Below are 19,658 nucleotides of genomic sequence, written 5' to 3' on the forward strand. Positions count from 1 at the left end.
GGAGAGGGGATAGAGAGAGTCATAAACACGGACTAATGTGGTAATGCCATATTCATTTCACCTTATATAATGATATTTGGGAAACTTAAATCATTTTGATTAAAATTAAATCTGTTTTTACGAAGCATAATCTTGAGATTCTTTAGTTCATTTTTTTTTTGACAATAAAATAATCCCTTTCAAGGTGAGCTAATTTGCCAACTGAAATAGTAACAAAAATATACACCCCTCTGAGATGTGACAAAGGGGTCTTCAAGGTATTCTCAAGTCAAGACTTTGTTCAACATAGTGTGCTCTTAAACACAATAATAAATAATAAATATAATAAGAATAACAAACCGTTAAAGTGTATGATAACATATAAAATCCCATTTTTAAGGGCTAAGGCAGCAAAATTAAGGATGCCATGTCTGACTTAATGCTATTGTAATGTCATGCAGCAGACACCAACAATTTCAAAATACTGATTCCATGTATTCAACAAATAGAAGAATAAATAATGTTTATACAAGACTTAATCTTATGGCCAATAACAGTATTTAATGATATATTTACAAATTATCTTACATCATATAAGAATAAATAATGTTTATACAAGACTCAATCTTATGGCCAATAACAGCATTTAAAGATATATTTACAAATGATCTTACATCATTAAAAAGGTTGACAACTAATCCATATACAATAGGTCAAATTATGGGCATTGATCATAGAAAGATAGATGCAGTGATTCCTCAGTCTGTGGGCAGACAGAAGATCGCCGTTTTTCCTGTTGACGGGATTTTTTAAAGCCAGGTGCATAGAGAACTATCGTGCCTACCATGGAATAGAATACAGCACCAGCAAATGAACACTTCATGCCCATCACATTTACTAGTTTGGACTCCTTCCAGCTTTCGACAACCTGATCATAGAAACTAAAACCATCAAAGTTTTATTGATTAGATCTGCTTGTAGGTTAATCAATCTCTGTAAAGATGCAAAACCGCAACATCAACTAAGATTTCCATCTTTCCAAATTTAATTGACACATTAGCCAAACCTCTTGCAATCAAGAATGCCGCAAAATTCACAACAAAATCCTTTCATAATACTTGTACATAGTTATCCCCTTCCAATCCTATCAACTCCATATAAGTGAATACATGTTTGAAAATCAAAATTATATACAAGTATATTTCTATTTTAAAGAGTGAGAATATTTTCTGCACAATCTCAACTAGTACACTTGACTTTTAATACTAGATAGAGGGAGTACTTTTCTATGACAATTAAGTATGCAAACATATTACAAACAAATTAAATTGATATCATACAGAATTACAGACTGCAGACAAAGGAATAGACAGGAAAAGTAATATGTTATACTTTGGGATTTCTGAAGGATAGGAAATTGTCCAGGGGGTGACTTGTATAGCATAGAGGTGGCAAGGTACGAAAGGCCATTTTGATTCAAATGTCTCATTTTATCTAGCAATTGAGAATAATGCACTATCATCTTGGACTTATTCAAGAAGAAATTTCCACTTCAATGCAGACATTTCTTCTTACCTTTTTGCTTTTCTAATCATCTCTTTCTTTATCCTGAGAAAGCTTCAGTAGCTATTTGCGTAAGATGTATGTTGACATCTGAAAAACCCACAGATGAAAATGATCGAGATACCAGATATAAACCCCTTAACCAGTAGTATACAGTCAAATGTCAAGAACAATCTTATTTAATTCTTGCCAAGAATAGATCCAATATGATTACTGAGACAATGAATACAATTAACGTACAAAGAAATCTAAGAAAAACATCAACATTTTCAGCAAAAATTCTAATGCCCTTTGTGTACCATCTTCCTCATTCGATAATTTAAGATAACATGAGCTATCTTTAGTCTCCCAAAGTGTAAAAACAAAATTAAAGGAAACACTCAATAATATTCATCATGATTTGCTTTCCTCACTGATCTCTTTGTATTAGAGATTCTCAGTCTAAAGACTTCAGCCCTTTTCAAACTCATTTGAACAAATAATTATGCAGCCAGACCAAGTACAGCCAAAAGTATCACTTTAACATCGTCTATCAACAATTTCTTTGAATTGAAGTGACAGCATGCGGAAGTATTTCTTGTTTTCTAAAGTGTAACAAGGACTACTAGGTTAGGGAAGGTACAACATTAAATTTTCACCACAATCTCATTATCCACAGAATTGACAGGCACCCAAGGTAAAACTTTAATTAGCGTCATTAACCAAACTTAATTTGACCTCAATCCAAACAGATCAGCAAACTATCTTAACCTAATTTCACCAGTTAGCTATAATTAAGGTTAGGTTACACTGAAACAGCTCACCGAGATCCAAAAAACATGCGGATATAATAGATTAAATTTAGCCTGTAGCCTATATCATTGTAATGAACATGGGATTTACTGGCAATTATGAAAAAGAAACAACCCCTTTCAGCATAATTAAGTTGAGGGCACCTTATGATTTAATAAGCACAGCTATGACTGTCCCAATTGCTTTGCCTATCTACGCATGCTGTGTGACCTTGTAAAGGTGTGGTTATGACTTGTAAGCTTAAGTGAAGACTGAATAGAAAAGAGTAGGTTTAGTAGAGTGGTCTATGTAAGAGCACTATTCTCCTAAACTTTTACAAAGATCATGGTGCAAACACCGAGTTTGAAAAGACACATGGCACAACAAGGCAACAGTGGTCCTTGAGTCTAGATGCAAAGAGTGAATGTGAGGCGTGCTGGTTAAAATTAACGATTGTCTCTGAAATAATAGGTTGACTTGTAAGCTTAAGTGAAGACTGAATAGAAAAGAGTAGGTTTAGTAGAGTGGTCTATGTAAGAGCACTATTCTCCTAAACTTTTACAAAGATCATGGTGCAAACACTGAGTTTGAAAAGACACATGGCACAACAAGGCAACAGTGGTCCTTGAGTCTAGATGCAAAGAGTGAAAGTGAGGCGTGCTGGTTAAAATTAACGATTGTCTCTGAAATAACAGGTTGACTTGGTAAATAAAAGCAACCACTCAATTCTAGAAAATTTAAGCATCAACTAAGAAGTATATGGTATGGTGGGGGTCTATAGTAAACAGAAAAAGGATTTAGCAGGGAATAAAAGAAGCAATCATAGGTCTTCAAGTTCACACCTTGATGCACCTTATCAACAGATACCTTGCCCAATCTATTGATAGCTGCAACTTGGGGATTCAATGTGGAAGCGCAACTTTTCTATGACAGAAACACAGGTTTGGCATGATAATTAAAGATTATAAGCAACAATACAGACCACCACACTTTCCACTCAGTTTGAAGGCTCAATTTTTATTTCCAACAAGAGAAAATCCAACCACCAAAGGCCAGGCAACAATAAGAAACTCGCTGAAGAGGAAAAGTACCTTCTTTAAGCAGCAGCATTCACCATCTCATCAGCATAATTTTCCAGCAATGGCATCGTTTGGGTGGGAGATCCCATGCTGCTGAAGTGACCAGCATGAATTTTCTTCTCTTCTTTAGCCTTTCCCCACATAACAGAGTAGAAGCCAAGAACTATTATTATCACCCCAAGCAAACTGCAGAAAATCAGGCATCAAAATTTTTTTTCTCCAAGAAAAAAAAAGTCATAGCTATAAACTTTCAAGAGCATAAACATTAGACAGGGCCTGATTGCTCCTTCATCTTGAGAAACAAAATTACTGGAATGGAATGTGCAACTTTCTATTATTGTCTTTATCTCATATAAGAGCATACAGATACCTTATAAGTTATAACTAATCCATCTTAGCAAAATATATACTTTGTACTTTTTATTCTTGGTTTGAATTTTCTAATTGTCATATACTTGTTCCATTTGACTGAAAATTATTCAAGTATCTCTCCATGGTTATGATACAACTCAGACAAGTTATAAAATCCACTTTATCGATTTCCATGATCCTGCAGCAAATCTACTCAATTAAGATAGTCCTTAATACAACCCCTGTCAAACGTGAAGTGTGAAGTTCCAACTTTTTTTTTTTGTAAGTTGTCCTACCTAAAGTTCCTAAACATTAATTGTTCCTAAACATTAATTGTTCCTAAACATTAATTGCTCTACGTCCTCTCAAACAACCATATTATGTTCAACGAAATTTTTGTTTATCATTGTAGTGATTATTGTCTTTTGTGTCTAATCAAAGAGGAATATTTACAAGAGGGAGCCCCATTCCAACCAAGCCATTACCTTGATGCAGATGTTACCTAATTTAAGTACAAGATTGAGTATTGGTATGCAATTCTCGCTACCTAAGTACCTAATTTTGTTATGTATCACATTCACATACTAATTCACCTTTTACAATTTACACTTCATAGTTCCCGGAGAGAGAGAGAGAGAGAGGGGGGGGGGGGGGAGGTCTATGCCTTTAGCATAAAAGCCAAAAAACTGTCAAAATCGTAACACTATCATCAGAAGCAATGACTTCCTTAGTAAGAAAAAAAGATACCTTCCAAGAAATAATGTATCCCCAAAGAAAACAACACCTGCAATTGCAGCTATTGCAATTCCCAGAGGCTTAAACATGCAAACAAAAACAGGCCCCTTCCTTCGCAGGCACCATGAGCAAAGGCCAACTTGGAGGGCAGAACCAAATATTGCCTACACAAACGTATATTTCAGCAAGGAAACCTAATAAGGACTACAACAGTAATATTAAATCAATATAAGAATTTCTTCTGACCTTGAGGTTCTGTATTTTAATTAAAAAAAATGCTTTACTTTGTACATTTAGCTACACTGCCTAGTCAATCTAGCAAACATTGTTGGAACATTTATAGATAAATGTGCTTATGAGTTCATATATGAAGTTTATATTATGCTAGGTGTTGAGGAGGATTAGTATAATGATTATACTTAGAGTTATGGCAAAGCAAGATGTATTAAAGTGACAATACAAGGCAAAATTGACTAATTTGTGCTTTGCCCTGGCTGCCAGGGCAAGCTGTAGAGCGAGCACGAGTAAAAATTGTCAATTATCTCAATTTCATTGAAATGCTGCTCGCACCCGGTAGGGCTCAATTGCCCGGTCTGCCAGGGCGAAGGGGGTTTGTCAGTTTTTACATGTTTTACAAAAGTATTGCTCGCGCCCGGTAGGGCTCCATTGCCCGGTTTGACCGGGCGGAGTTCAAAACTGACGGTTTTTGACAGATTTGAACATATTGCTTTGTGAACGGACAAATCCGTTGGATATTTACTACTCTTCATATAAACTCTATAAATAGGAGTTTGTATGACATATATGATGAGATAGGATGAAAAAAGAGATTATCATTAAACTTGCTTCTTTTGAGAGAATTTAATCTATAGCATTTTCTCTTAATTGGTTTTACAAACACTTGTTCACAAACTTTTTGTAGATTGATTTTGAGAAACAACCAAAATCAGTTGTCTCTTCTTTGTATCCCAATAATTATATCGTGTTAACCCTATTGTTTCGTAGAGGGTCGATAATAAATTATTAGGAAAGCGGCTATGATACGTGCCTAGAAGAAATATCCGGTCCCTCTTGTTCATTCCTCCAAATTTTGTTCTAACAAACATGGGACTCAAATTATAACAAAAGATAGGAAGCAACCCCACAAAGCCAAAGATGGTATTGAATTAAAAGACAAGACCTAAAAAAAAAAGAATAGAGTGACTACTAAATATACATACCGAGTAAAGAATTGCAAGCAGCCTCAATGTAGGCTTCAGACTCCAAGCACTTAGGTCCCTTTCCACAATAAGTGTCACGATTCCAGATTGGATAGCAACAAAGAAGCAATAAAAGAACACAACAATGAGTTCTGCTGGATACTTTTTGAGAATTATTGCCTGGAAGTAAACAATAGAAAAAGATATCAGCTCATCCTACTAATTGTTGGCAAGTTGGCATTAAGAAATTCCAGAACATACTTGTATGATGACCCAGCTTGACGCCATGACACAATCAATGGCAAGAAAGAAACCACCAAGAATCCAGTTCATTTGATCTCCACGAAGACTAAGTTGATGAGTGTGCAAAGTTGCGAGCCTTTTCAGCAGTGGTGGACCTTCATAAAGAGTCACAACAAATGCTCCAGCAATCGAGACTATGGTTCCTACCAATTTTGCTAGACAAGTTATATTTCTTGTGTTTAGCATTTCCATCCTGAAATTACAAGTTACAATTGTATTTTTACTAACCAACAACAACAAGGCCTTAGTCCCAAAATGATTTGGGGTCGGCTAACACGAATTGTCATAAGGAACCGTCCGAAAAAGAAAAAGAGCATAGCAAAATAATAAGATGTGACTAATTTTTATGCTGGCCGCCACAGGCCTACTGCAACTCTCCTCCTTTATCTGGGCTTGAGAGCTGTAATGAATGCCACAAAGTGACACTCACCTCATTTATACATAGTTTATTTGAAACCCATTAAAATGTTTAACAATAACAGAACCAAAATTTCCCATGAAGAATACTTAACTAATAGCAGTGAAGATATCATTGTTAGATACGTATGAAACATACAAAGGCCACCACTTTATTGTCTATATGCTTCAGCTGAGGTGTATTTCAAGTCTTTTTTGGTAAGTAAAAATGAGATTTGACAAACATGTGGATTCCAAACTCTACGGTATAAGTAATTTCAAAACGGACTTTCAATTTGGGGAAGACAGTGTTATACAGTTTGACATAAAGACATTGATTTTGGAAAGCAACTCCTCATAAATTTAGGGTCTCATTTTTTCACTAACGATGCTCACAATGAATGGTTCACTATGCAACATGAGCATTCTTAGTTGATGGCCATAATGCGTATCACACTCTGAACTTATCACTAAAGAAAGATTAGCTTATGTTTGGCAAAATGGGATTGGTATATAAATTTCCAGAATACGAAAGGAAAGAGGTATTTTTGCAATTACTATTGCATATAGGCATATAGTTATCCAAGACAAAAGAATAGCACTGCATAGATGTAAACTGTGGGATGATTTTTAGAATCTACACAGCAAAATTCTACTCCATATTTGCCCCAAATAAAACTTCAAACATAATTTAGAGTCCGACGTGCTTACACAGGATTTCACTTAGAGTCCGATGTGCTTAGTTGCTTACCACAAGAGGACCATCGCTTAATTACAAATATCTTCATAATTGAAAGGACAAATCCAGCCTAAATTTAATTACGCTAGAGTATCGCTATTAACAAATAAATAAATAATAATAAATAATAATAAAAAATCATACCTAAAGATGATTGCGAGCAAAAATGTTAGCCCGGGAACAAGGTTCAGCATAGCCGCCCCAAGAGTAGGAGAGCTATAATTGATGCCTATATACCCAAATAACTGAGCCAAACACCTAAATCACAAACAATCAACCCATTACACATAGTCCAATAGATTCAAAAAGGGTATTCGAAAGACCAATTTAAATATTTTTTATAATTCGAGAAGATTAACAAAAATCCATCGCACAAAATTGAAAATAGTAACAGAAAATCCAAATTCATTAACACTATAATTAAGAAGAACACAACCCATCACACAAAACTCAAAAGGGTACCATAAAAACCAATTCAATCACCCTATAATTCAAAAAGATTAACACAACCCATTGTAATAATTTAATGATATGAAAAGAATACAAAAAACCAAATTCAATAACACTACTGAATAAGAAGAAGATCACAGCCCATTAAACAAAATTGAAAAGGGTACATGAAAGTTTTATGTACATTTACTAATATAAAATGATAAACACTAGTATGCAACCCATTGCATTTATTTGAAAAGGGTACTAAAACACATATTCAATTACACTAAATCAAGAAAAAGCACATAACCCATTAACCATCATACAAATTTCAAAAGGGTAACAGGAAAAACGAATTTAATTATCTTATATAGTTTAAGATGATTAACACAACCCATTGCATTAATTTTAAAAAGGTGACAGAAAACCCAATTCAATAAAAATATATATTAAAAAAATAAATGCAATTTTTACATAAAATTGAAAAGGGTATCAGAAAAACAGCAAGCCTAACCCAGAAAGAGCAAGCAGAAAAAACCATCCGAGGAGGGAGAAACTGAGCGGGGGGAGATTTGATCTGCAATTAAAGACAAAATACGAGTCAATTTCAGGTAAAAATTGCAGAAAATTGATTGAATTGGAAGAGAGAGAAAAGGGGGGAAGACCTGTGAAGGAAGAGAGAGAAAGGAAGGAGGATGAGGGACGCAAGAGCATTGGAGTAGGAGACGAAGACGAAAGTAGTCATACCAGTATTCATAGCTTGTTTGCTGATAATCATGAGTCCAACTTGGCAAAATTCCGCCATTAACATTCCTATGTAAGGAGCTGCTTCACTCTCCATCTCTTATTCGTTCTTTATCTATCTGTATAGCACTTCTGAATTCTGAGGAAGATGTACTTCGTATAAAATTAGTACACTAGATCAAGTATGGACGACTTGGACTGATTTGGAGATGCGACTGGTTTGGACTGATTTGGTAATATCATAGCTAGAGCAGGGTCGGGCCATTTTCGTGTTGACTCGGCCAATGTCTATCTCTAATAGAGTTATAAAGGCAATGATTATAAGAGAGTGAAAGATAACTCAAATGGTTAGAGCTTTTCTCCTAGAAAATCTCTTGTGATCAATTCTCACACATATTCTTGTGGCTCTCTAAACAATATAAAAAAAAGGGAAATTGACAATTTCTTTTTAATTAAATTAGATTTTTATTTATTTATTTACAGCAATAAAGAAAGAAGGCTAGTTCACAACTAACTCAAAATAACAACGAGAAAATTTAAACCTCTTAACCAAACTAATACAATAACTAAAAAGGAGATTGGGGTTACACACACTATGAATTATTTGGCAAAGCAAATAAAGGGCTTGAGAAAATCCATCCCAAGAACTAGCCATAAGTTGTTCCAAGCTAGTCCCTTGCATTTCTTGATCCTGCAAAAACAACAATGGAGATACCTTTTACCTTTCTTGTTCTTCACCCTTGACCTGATTGGTCTTCCATTTTTTCTTGACATGTCAGAGAACATGAATGTAGGGAGTGTTGGAGAGGGTTGCACATAAAGATGACATTGGATCAGGCCGGCTCAAAGCTCTGCATGGCCCAACATGAAAAGGCACAGCACGTCACAAACACGGGCACGAAAAAAGCACGGCGCGACACAATACTGTGCATGCGTGCTATGTGCCGCCTTTATTTGGGAATAGCGGGATAAGACACGGTATGATCGGACTCAACACCACAAAGCATGCCAAAATCAATGCAATTTTTTTAGGCACACTAGCCCGACACAGCGACAAAATGGCATGTGGGCCTGAGCCGTGCACGGTCTAACCTTTTGAAAATTTCGGCCCGGCACGACACGATACGAAACTCATGGGCCAAGCCATAGGTCGGGCCCAAACACACGTGGGTCTGGCAAGAGACATGAACCGGCACGACCCATAGCCATCTATAGTTCAATAGTTGCACATGGTCTAGATCAACTACCATAGGGTCTTTGTCGTTAGAACCTACATATTTCACTTCATCGCCATAAGTGGTAATTAAATTAGAATTTTAATACATAGACTAATCCAAATGTCTTTGTAGCTAAGAGCTTGATTTCATTGTTTTTTTTTTTTTTTTTTTTTTTTTTTTTACTATTTCATGGAATGTGAGCCATTATAAAATGTTTAATTCTAACATTTACGAATTACTTCAAAATGTTTTGGACAAAATAAACCAATAAATTTGTGATACTTAGATTCAACGAATACTATTATGAAGTATTATACACAAACAAGAATACGGTGAAATACGTTTTGGCCTTTTGGGTCTTTGATTTTATGTGTTGGGAGAGTTGTATATGTACAAATAGAGAAAAAGTGGGGCTTTGCCCCTCGTGTGCACCACCAAAAAAAAAAAAAAAAAAAAAAACCAAATAAATAAATAAATAAAATAAAACCAAATAATGAAATAGTGTTTTAACATCACTAATTAGAAAGATACTCAGCTTTATTATCATTTTAATTAATTAATCATATATGGTATAATTTTACTATTACTTACAATCAAATACACTAGTACCAATCATTCAATGGAATAATTCAATAATTAGATAAACTTGTGAAATTTTTGCATCCATGCTTCAATTCGCAACATAGGGACACCTTATGACTTATGAGATCACATCTCTTGGGTGTTATATATCCATCGTTCACATCCTCCTTGTGAGTTTCTTGTTGGGTCTTCCCCTTCATCATGGTGTAGAAACCCAATGCTATGATTGTTCCAACAATAACACTACAAATAGCAATATTTTCCGAGTTTAGCATCTCACTATGAAACATGTCATAAGATAAGCTCAAGAAGATTAAAAACATGCTAGTAAACACGGTTTTTATATCATCACTCTGTTGTAGAGAATTGTCCCATGTCTGTACATACTAGGATCATAGTATGCCATTCTCTTTTTTTTTTTTTACTTTTTTTGATTCCATAAATAATGTGAATTTCCATCTAATTAAGCATCTCATATGCAGGTTCTTGTCAGATACCAGATATTAGGATTTCTTCCTACACAGTAAGCTCAGCTCACTAGAAGACAACTTGTAGTCTGGTACAAGATTGGGTAAGCAGACCTTGTAACATAAATGTCATGCACGTACTCCGTCTAAATTTACAATTATTGTGCCTCATACCGCAGTTATTCGAAACCTTCTACACAAGAGAGCTCTAACATTGGTCTATCAATATTTCATGCAGTTCCTCTGTATGCAGCATAGTTCGTATGCAGCATAGTTCAAAACCAACCAAAATACAGTGATATAATGTTCTTCAGTCATACCACATACACCCAAAGGCATCTCTTTACCATCACCCATCAACAGTTGCTTTGAATTGAGACGATAGTAGGAATAAAGTTTTCGTTGTTTTCTAAAGTGTAACTAGGTTAGGGTAGGTTGAACTTTAAGTTTTCACAACTTCAATATCTACAAATTCACAAGCAAATCAACATGAAACTCTGTTACTGCCATCAACCAAACTTACTTTGACCCCAATCCAAACATAACATAGATTCACCAAAATCCCAAGAACTAGCCTGTATGGTCTTTACATTCACTCAGATTTAGATTCATTTTCTATCTAACAGGAAAAAAATCCAACCACCAAAGGCCAAGCAACAATAGAAAACTCGTGGAACAGGAAATTTACCTTCCTTAAGCTGAGTTAAGCAGCAGTATTCACTGTCTCTTCAGCATTATTTCCCAGCAAAGGCATTTTTTGGGGAGGAGACTGTAAGCTGCTGGATTGACCAACATGGCTTTTCTTCGCTTCTTTAGCCTTTCCCCACATAACGGAGTAGAATCCAAGTACTATTATTATCACCCCAAGCAAACTGCATCATAAGCATTCTGAATCAGATTTTAGAAATTTTAGTCCGAGAGAAATAGTCATAACTCATAACAATACACCTTAAGAGTGTGGAAACGGATGGGAACAGAATGGGATGTGCAACTTTCTAACATTGTCTCACATAACTACATAAGAGTATACAAATACTTCCTAGGTTTTCTTAATAACAAATCCGTATTAGCAAACATCTTTATTCTTGGTTTACTATATCTTTAATTGCTATATTTTTGTTCCAATAGAACAAAATTTATTCAAGTATCTCTCCATGGTAGTGATACAGCTCAATGACTCATACAAGGGATAAAAATCCATTTTATTGGTTCCACAATTTTGCAAGAAAGCTACTCAATTATAAGATAATCCTTGCTAACAAAAAAATTATGTCAAACAAAAAACTTCCCAGCTCCCACTTTCTACTTTAAGATGTCCAACCTAAAGTTCCCAAACATTAAATGCTCTATAATCTTTCAGCCACTTATAAAATTCAATTTAGCATGAAGTTCCATAAATTGTGTTCCACTATGCAACATATCTTATATAATCAACTTTTGCAGTGCATTATTTGTTGTCAATTCACCTATTGAAACAATGAAAACATATGAAGAACCAATCCAGCCAAGCCATAGACATACCACATTTTATTTATTAATTTGACTTTTTCAGTTCATAGTTTGCCTGGGGGTGGGGGAAGATTAAGGAATTTGAATTGGTAACTATGCCTCGAGCAACATTGGCATAAAGATTGTCACAATTCTCAGGGAGTACCAGCATCAGTAGCAATAACTATGCATGAAGAGACAACGGTAATTGTTACTAAGAAGGAAGGATACCTTCCAAGATATAATGTATCCCCAAAGAATATAACACCTGCAACTGCGGCTATGGCAACCCCCACAGGTTTAAACATGCAAACAAAAACAGGTCCCTTCCTTCGCAGGCACCAAGAGAAAAGGCCAGCTTGGAGGGCATAACCAAATATTGCCTGCAAAAATGGATATTTAATCAAATCTAAAGACCAAAAGAAAATGAGCAGACTGGTCTCTAAGCAAGCTTACTGAGTAAACAATTGCAAGCAGCCTCAACGTAGGCTTCAGACTCCAAACACTTAGATCCCTTTCCATAATAAGTGTCACAATTCCAGATTGGATAGCAGCAAAGAAGAAGTAAAAGAACACAACAAGGAGCTCTGCTGGATACTTTTTGAGAATTACTGCCTGGAAGTAAACATTAGTAATAAATATCAGCTGATCAGCTCATCCTACATTCCTACTGATTGCTGGCACTAAGAGAGATTTCTAGAACATACTTGTAAGATAACCCATCCTGATTCTATGACACATCGAATGGCAAGAAAGAAACCACCAAGAATCCACTTCATTTGATCACCATTATGACTAAGTTCATGAGTGTGCAAAGGCGCAAGCCTGTCTAGAAGTGGTGGACCTTCATAAAGAGTAACAACAAATGCTCCAGCAATCGAGACCATGGTTCCCACCAATTTTTCTAGGCAAGTTAAACTTCTTGTATTTAGCATTTCCATCCTGAATTACAAGTAAACAATGTATTGTGGTCCTTATTGTTTATGAAACCAATAAAAATAACAAAATTAATTGTCTCCACTGGAGAGAGAAATACTCCATACTCTACTAATAGCAATGGTGATAAAGCATAGCCAGTTACTAATGAAAATCAAAAGCCACCATTATCCGTATGCTTCAGCAGAGGTTGTTATCAAGTCCTTTGTTGGTCATTAGGAATGAGAATTGACTAACATGTACTCCAGTATTTTCAAAACGAATTTTCATTTTGGGAAAGAAATCTTTTTACTATTGACATAAAGACAGTGACTTCGGAAAGCTACAATTCATGAATTTTAGGGCCTCGTCAATTAAATACCTATCAGCTCATGTGCAGTGGTGCAATCTGCAACATGAGCAGTAGATGTTGATGATGGCCATGATGCATATCTCACTATGAAGCTATTCCTAGAGGCGGACTATGCACATGTTTGACAAAATGGGATTGGTATATAGCTATGGCGGTGTAGAAGTTAGTCTTGCATAATTAAATGGAGTAGAATTTAGGAGATTTAATACGAAATATAGCATACTCTGACATGGGCACTAAATAGTATATAACATATAACAAACTCTGACAAGAGCACTCTGTAACAGCACTGCACTTGGGAGTCCGAAGGCTTTCCACAAGAGGACTATTGTTCAATTACAAACATCTTCCTAATCAATAGGGGAAATCCAGCCTAAATTTAACTAAACTAGAAGATCAAAATCACCAAATAATTAACGGGGTGGGACTAAGAGGGTGGAAATGGGAGTTAAAATCCCAACATGACTAATTTTCTGGTTTGTTATAAGGGAATGGACACATTATACATTATAATTATAGTCATGTTACACAGTGTTCGTGTCAATTCCCAATTCCCTCAAATTCCCGTTTCACAAGTTAGGCTGTTAAAAGTTGACACGAAATATAACCCAACACAAACTTGACCAAAGGGTTTTTGTTAAGAATTATCAACTTGTTTAGATAACAGGGTCAACAAAACCTGAAACAAATTAAATGGGTTAGGTTTGGAGTGAAACTTTCAACTGAACACCAACACCCAGGTAAACCGATTACAAAAATGGGTTGAACACTTGAATGTCAACCCAAACCTAACATGCTCAATAAGCAGGTTAAGTTAGAGCAACATATAAGCTTTAAATATATTTTAAAAAATAAATTTAGGAACTTATGACAAAATTCCGTGTAGGGTGGTCAGTTGGTGTAATTAATGTTTAATAATTCATATTAATTCCTTTTTTGCTTTTATGAGTAATTGAATAGCTCTTAGAGAAATATTTATCATTTTCCAAAAATCAAAAAGAAAAATGAATGAATAAACAAGAGAGAGAAATTTTTTTAAAAAAAAAAAAAAAAAACATACCTAAAGATGATTGCAAGTAAAAAGGTAAGCCCTGGAACAAGGTTTAGCATTGCCGTCCCAAGAGTAGGAGAGCTATAATTGATACCGGCAAACCCAAATAACTGAGCCAAATACCTATATCACAAACAGAAACATGATCCATTAACATAATTGAAAATGGCAACAAAAATCAATAAGCATATAAAAGAAAAGAAGCCTAACAAGCTAATTAAAATTTTAATTAGTTTATTATTGGATTTGTACCATAAATGATTATATTATCCTATACTAATTAAAGAAGATCAGCCAACGCATTGATTTGAAAAGAGTACCAGAAAACCCAATTAAATAACAATATAACTTAACAAGAATAACAAAAATTAAGACGGGTACCAGAAAACCCAATTCGATAGCATTATAAGTTTTATAACTTAAGAGGAATAACACGATCCAATGCATAAAATTAAGAACGGTACCAGAAAACCCAATTCGATAACATTATAACTAAGGTAGAAGAACACAATACCATTGCACAAAATTGAAAAGGTACTCTTACTAGAAAACCCAATTCAAAAGAATGAAGTATACTACCTCCGTTCCATATTATTTGCAACAATTTGACAAAAAATGTCTAATCGTTGCAAATAATATGACATTAAGAAAGACAAACACAACCCATTACAGAAAATTGAAAAGGGTATCAGAAAAACAGCAAAACTAACCCAGAAAGAGCAAGCAGAAAAAACCATCCGAGGAGAGAGAAACCGAGCGGGGGGAGATTTGATCTGCAATTGAATACAAAAATGGAGTAAAAAATAGAGGTAAAAAAAGATGAAAATGGAGGGAAGAGAGAGAAAAGTAGGGAAACCTGTGAAGGAAGAGAGAGAAAGGGAGGAGAATGAGAGACGCAAGAGCATTGGAGTAGGAGACGAAGACGAAAGTGGTCATACCAGTGTTCATAGCTTGTTTACTAATAATGAAAAGTCCAACTTGGCAACATTCCGCCATTAACATTCCTATGTAAGGAGCTGCTTTACTCTCCATCTCTGTTTTTTTTTTCACTCTATCTGTACACTCAAACACTATACGTACTACTTCAACTTCTGAGGAGGAGCTTTTAGACATATCATTATATTAATTTGATATTATGCATTTATACTTGTATAGTTTCACTTTCATGGGGCCAACATAATTTCCATTGGACTTCTACGGTTCTACCTTGTGTCCATGTGTTTTATTTTGTTTATGAAAATCTTAGTCATTATCCCAATTTAATTGGTATATTTGTCTTTAGATTAATAATTAATAATATATTTAATTTATATATATATATGTATATATATATATATATATATGTATATATATATATATACGGGTGATTCCGCTGAAAACAAGGCTTATGCTGAAATCAGGGCTTAAGCTGAAAACAACAAATCTCAACCATTCAATATTATCACAAAAGATCAGACGGTTTAAAAGCCCTAAGATCTTTCCAACCGTACATATAATCAATTAATCGTTTTAAGGTCACTACATACTAAAATAAGGTAACTTTATCTAAATTTACTACATTTACATAAGGTCACTATATAAAAATAAAGTCACTATATATAAAAATAACGTAACTATATCAATTTTCACGATATTTACACAAAGGTCATTATGTACAAAAATAAGGTAATCATATCAAATTTGACAACATTTTTACATAAAGGTCACTATGTACAAAAATAAGATAACTATATCGACTTTGAGTTGTTGACTCCATTTACATAAAGGTCACTATGTACAGAAATAAGGTAATTATATCGACTTTGAGTTTTTTTACTCCATTTACATAAAAGTCACTGTATATAAAAATTAGGTAACTATATCAATTCTAACAACACTTACATAAAAATTGCTATATACAAAAATAAGCTGACTGAAACAAATTTTACAACGTATCCATGATGCTAAGGACATTATATACAAAAATAAGGTAGCTATATATAAACTTGGGATATCTATATCAATTTGACATCATTTACCCAGAGGTCACTATATACAAAAAAAAAAAAAAAATTATATTAAAGTATAACAATTTTGACGATATTCACACAAAGCCACAAAGGTCACTATATATAGAAACAAGGTTACAACCGTTTACCCAAAGATCACTATATATGAAAATAAGATAACTACTCCTATATCACCACATGCCAAACTATATGTAAGCCTATCAGGCTATCACTCAAGTAGCTCCAACTCCAATCGCACAACCAGCTGCAACCATTAGCTCGCCACCGTACCAAATCTCGGACGCTGCACCACTGACCAAACACCAATCCGAGCTGCAGCAACTCTCGAACCACACCACGAGCAACTACCTAAGAAAACACCATCAATCGTAGCAATTAATAGGAAAAGAATATAAAAATTCTAATTGCAAAACCAAGAAACCAAATCTGATGCATAAATGGCAAAATAAACAACCACATGATGTTCTTTTGACAACAGCCACGTGATTGAAGCAACTTTGGATGTTTCATTTACCTTTCAACGAGACAAAAGCTGAGACTCATACTCCAACAACCAAAGTCGGGCTTTCAGATTGTAAATCAGTTATAGTCGCATCTCACACCCACACAACAACCACCAATTGCTCCACCAATTAGCCACCAAAGCCCGATTCTAACATCACAAATTTGACCTCCAACAACCAACATTTCAGTCACGTGACGATTAAATTCCACTGATATGCATATAGATTATATGCAAAAATTACAAAATTAAACAAGGACAACAGAGTTAAGTGCAAAAATTACTCATAAAAACCTAATTAACTAAAATCAATCAGAGTTAAACAAAATACCATTCAAACCTACAACTATGAAAATGAAAATGTAGTTGATACTCAAAAATTCAAATCAAGTCGATAATTAAAAAAAAAGGCAAATTACAAAATTAAACAAAAATCAGAAACAAAAAACGAAAAAAAATATACAAATCATAAACGAAAAACTTGAAAAATTACTCATAAACAATGGTACAACGAAATTATGAAAAAAAAAACTCAAAAAACAACGATTATGAATAAAATCAAAAAAAAAATTTTAAAAAAAAAAATTACTCAAATCAGAAACGAAATACTCAAAAACAAAATTACGGAGTACTCAAAACACACCGATTTGGAGCTAAAATTTCAAGTTCAATCTACAAAAAAATACGCATGAAATTCGGAATACTAAATTCATAAAGCATAAAGCTAAATTAAGTACCTCAAATCAAGCAAACTAGCGACATTAATCAAATAAAATAAAATTTAACCGAATTACTCACATGATAATAGATGTAGAGCTGAGAAATTGATGAAGAATCAAAGTAATTGAAAGTGAGTATGGATTTTGCAGAAGAATTGGGAAAGTAAGAGAGAGAAAGTATGAGGAAAGAGAATAAAACGTGGAAAATGAAGGAGGAGAGAGAGAAAGTATAGATACTCCGTATTTAGCATGAAAATAGAGGAGAAAATCTCAACCGTTAGATTTGCTGAGTTAGTGTAGATTGTAATCTAATGGTCTTAATCGCCCGTTTTCAGTTTTCAGCCATAGGTTTGTTTTCACGTGATCCACACAATATAATTATTAACTTGAGATTTGTCTACAATTCTCAAAATAATTCAACACGTACTACTGTGTGTGTGTGTGTCTATATATATATATAGGAGGAATCTGGTGAAAACAGGCCCATATGTGAGAATTCATACTTATATGAGAATTGATCTTAAATTTAGAACATATGAGTAAAAAATTAGAACATACATATGAATAAAAATTTAGAAAATCTATTTTATTGAATTTAGAAAATCTGATTTAAGATTACGAACACGTGAATAAAAATTTAGAACACCTTTTATAAAATATAGAAAATGTGAGTAAAAATTTAGAACATTTGAGTAAAATTTAGAACATACGCTTTTAAATTAAATCTAGAACATATGATTAAAAATCTTAGAGCACACGTTATAAAATTTAGAACATATAAGTTAAGTTATTTAACATTTATAACATCAAACTTAACTAATTTATGGTTTAGAATATGTGAATATTAATTTTGAACATTTAATTTAATTTAGAACATAAAAAGTGTTCTCAAATAAGAATAATTCTCACATATAGAAGAAGTTCTCACAAGAGTCTTCCCCTATATATATATATATATATATATATATATATATATATATATATATATATATATATATATATATATATATATATATATATATATATATATTGTAGACACCCAAATGTGTCTTCCCAAAACCAAACCCAGTGATGAGTACTTTTCACGTTGAATCATAATCGAATGAAGTGAAAGTGTGGAAAGTCTAGTGTTGCGGAAAGTTTTAATTTCTTTTCTCTTCTCTCTGTTTTTGAAAACTTATTTTAAGAAAACAGCCAATCCAGTTTGGTTGGTCCATGATATGGGTCCAATAGTAGTATAGTTGGATGGGGCTTGCAAAGACCTTTCCAACGATATATTATAAGCCCAATTCCGATGAATATTGAGGAAGTTATGGCCAATTTACTAAACTGGGCCTGGTTTGAGCTTTATATACGGCCCAATGATCTAGGGGAAGGCCTAATATGATTTATCATTCCTAATGCAATTAGGAATGGTTTTAGTTTTCTAGAATCTTCTAGAAGGTTCTTTTCATTCCTAATTCAATTAACATTGATAAATTGACTTTTGTTGACTTTTCAGAGTTTTAATCAAAATCAAATAGCATTTTCGAGGAAATTATATGATTTTATCCTCCAGTACGGCAAACTTATCTGATTTTCGAAAATGCGTTAAAATTAGGCTTGGCGCCTAACCCCAGGCCTTGCCGCCTGGAACCAGGCCTGGCGCTAGCCATTGGCGCCTAGCGTTAGTGTTGGTGTCTGGCGCCAGCTAGCCAGGGTTGGCGCCTGCTCTATTTTTTGTGCGTCAGACTCTGTTTTGTTTATTTTATCTTTTTGGCTGATTTTCTCTATAAATATCGTATTAAAAACTCTGTTTTCATTCACCAATTGACACCAATTCTCCTCATTCACCAATTCTCATCTACATTCATCTACAATCAGTATTCTTTAATCATTCATCATTCTTTCTTTCTTTCTCTAAAAATTGCTTTTCATACAAAATTCCGCATTCACGAGATCTAGAAACACCTAGCCATATTCGAAGTTGCCTTCGCCCTAGACGTGAAAGGTTTTAATTTCTGAGGGTTTGGTCCCAAATCTCTCTTTCAATTATTTAATTTAA

General features: G+C 34.1%; 2 protein-coding genes across 5 annotated transcripts; both read right to left on the reverse strand.

Annotated features, from left to right (window-relative positions):
• Positions 1 to 458: 458 nt before the first annotated feature.
• Positions 459 to 8,489, reverse strand: LOC110694107 (WAT1-related protein At3g28050-like). 4 transcript variants are annotated; one of them, XR_002505763.1, is made up of 9 exons: positions 8,213 to 8,489; positions 8,062 to 8,124; positions 7,260 to 7,373; positions 5,939 to 6,173; positions 5,699 to 5,857; positions 4,491 to 4,642; positions 3,405 to 3,578; positions 1,555 to 1,632; positions 459 to 920 (listed from the first exon to the last, which is right to left on the reverse strand). XR_002505763.1 is itself a non-coding variant. In XM_021871269.1 (8 exons), exons 1-7 carry the CDS (start codon positions 8,386 to 8,388, stop codon positions 3,410 to 3,412), a joined length of 1,068 nt encoding a protein of 355 aa, XP_021726961.1. In that variant the 5' UTR covers positions 8,389 to 8,489; the 3' UTR covers positions 461 to 907; positions 3,405 to 3,409. The 4 variants fall into 4 exon arrangements, 2 of the variants coding, with proteins under 2 accessions (XP_021726961.1, XP_021726960.1); XR_002505764.1 differs by having other exon boundaries at positions 460 to 907; XM_021871269.1 differs by lacking the exon at positions 1,555 to 1,632 and having other exon boundaries at positions 461 to 907.
• A 1,509-nt stretch (positions 8,490 to 9,998) lies between these two features.
• LOC110694109 (WAT1-related protein At4g15540-like) lies at positions 9,999 to 15,512 on the reverse strand. The gene is made up of 8 exons (XM_021871271.1): positions 15,241 to 15,512; positions 15,095 to 15,157; positions 14,394 to 14,507; positions 12,753 to 12,987; positions 12,502 to 12,660; positions 12,277 to 12,428; positions 11,246 to 11,429; positions 9,999 to 10,333 (listed from the first exon to the last, which is right to left on the reverse strand). The coding sequence occupies exons 1-7, from the start codon at positions 15,495 to 15,497 to the stop codon at positions 11,261 to 11,263; spliced, it is 1,149 nt and encodes a 382-aa protein (XP_021726963.1). The 5' UTR covers positions 15,498 to 15,512; the 3' UTR covers positions 9,999 to 10,333; positions 11,246 to 11,260.
• Between the last annotated feature and the right edge of the window lie 4,146 nt (positions 15,513 to 19,658).

This window comes from Chenopodium quinoa, unplaced genomic scaffold (genome assembly GCF_001683475.1).
Source record: "Chenopodium quinoa cultivar QQ74 unplaced genomic scaffold, ASM168347v1, whole genome shotgun sequence".
In the NCBI taxonomy this organism is placed as follows: Eukaryota; Viridiplantae; Streptophyta; class Magnoliopsida; order Caryophyllales; family Amaranthaceae; genus Chenopodium; species Chenopodium quinoa.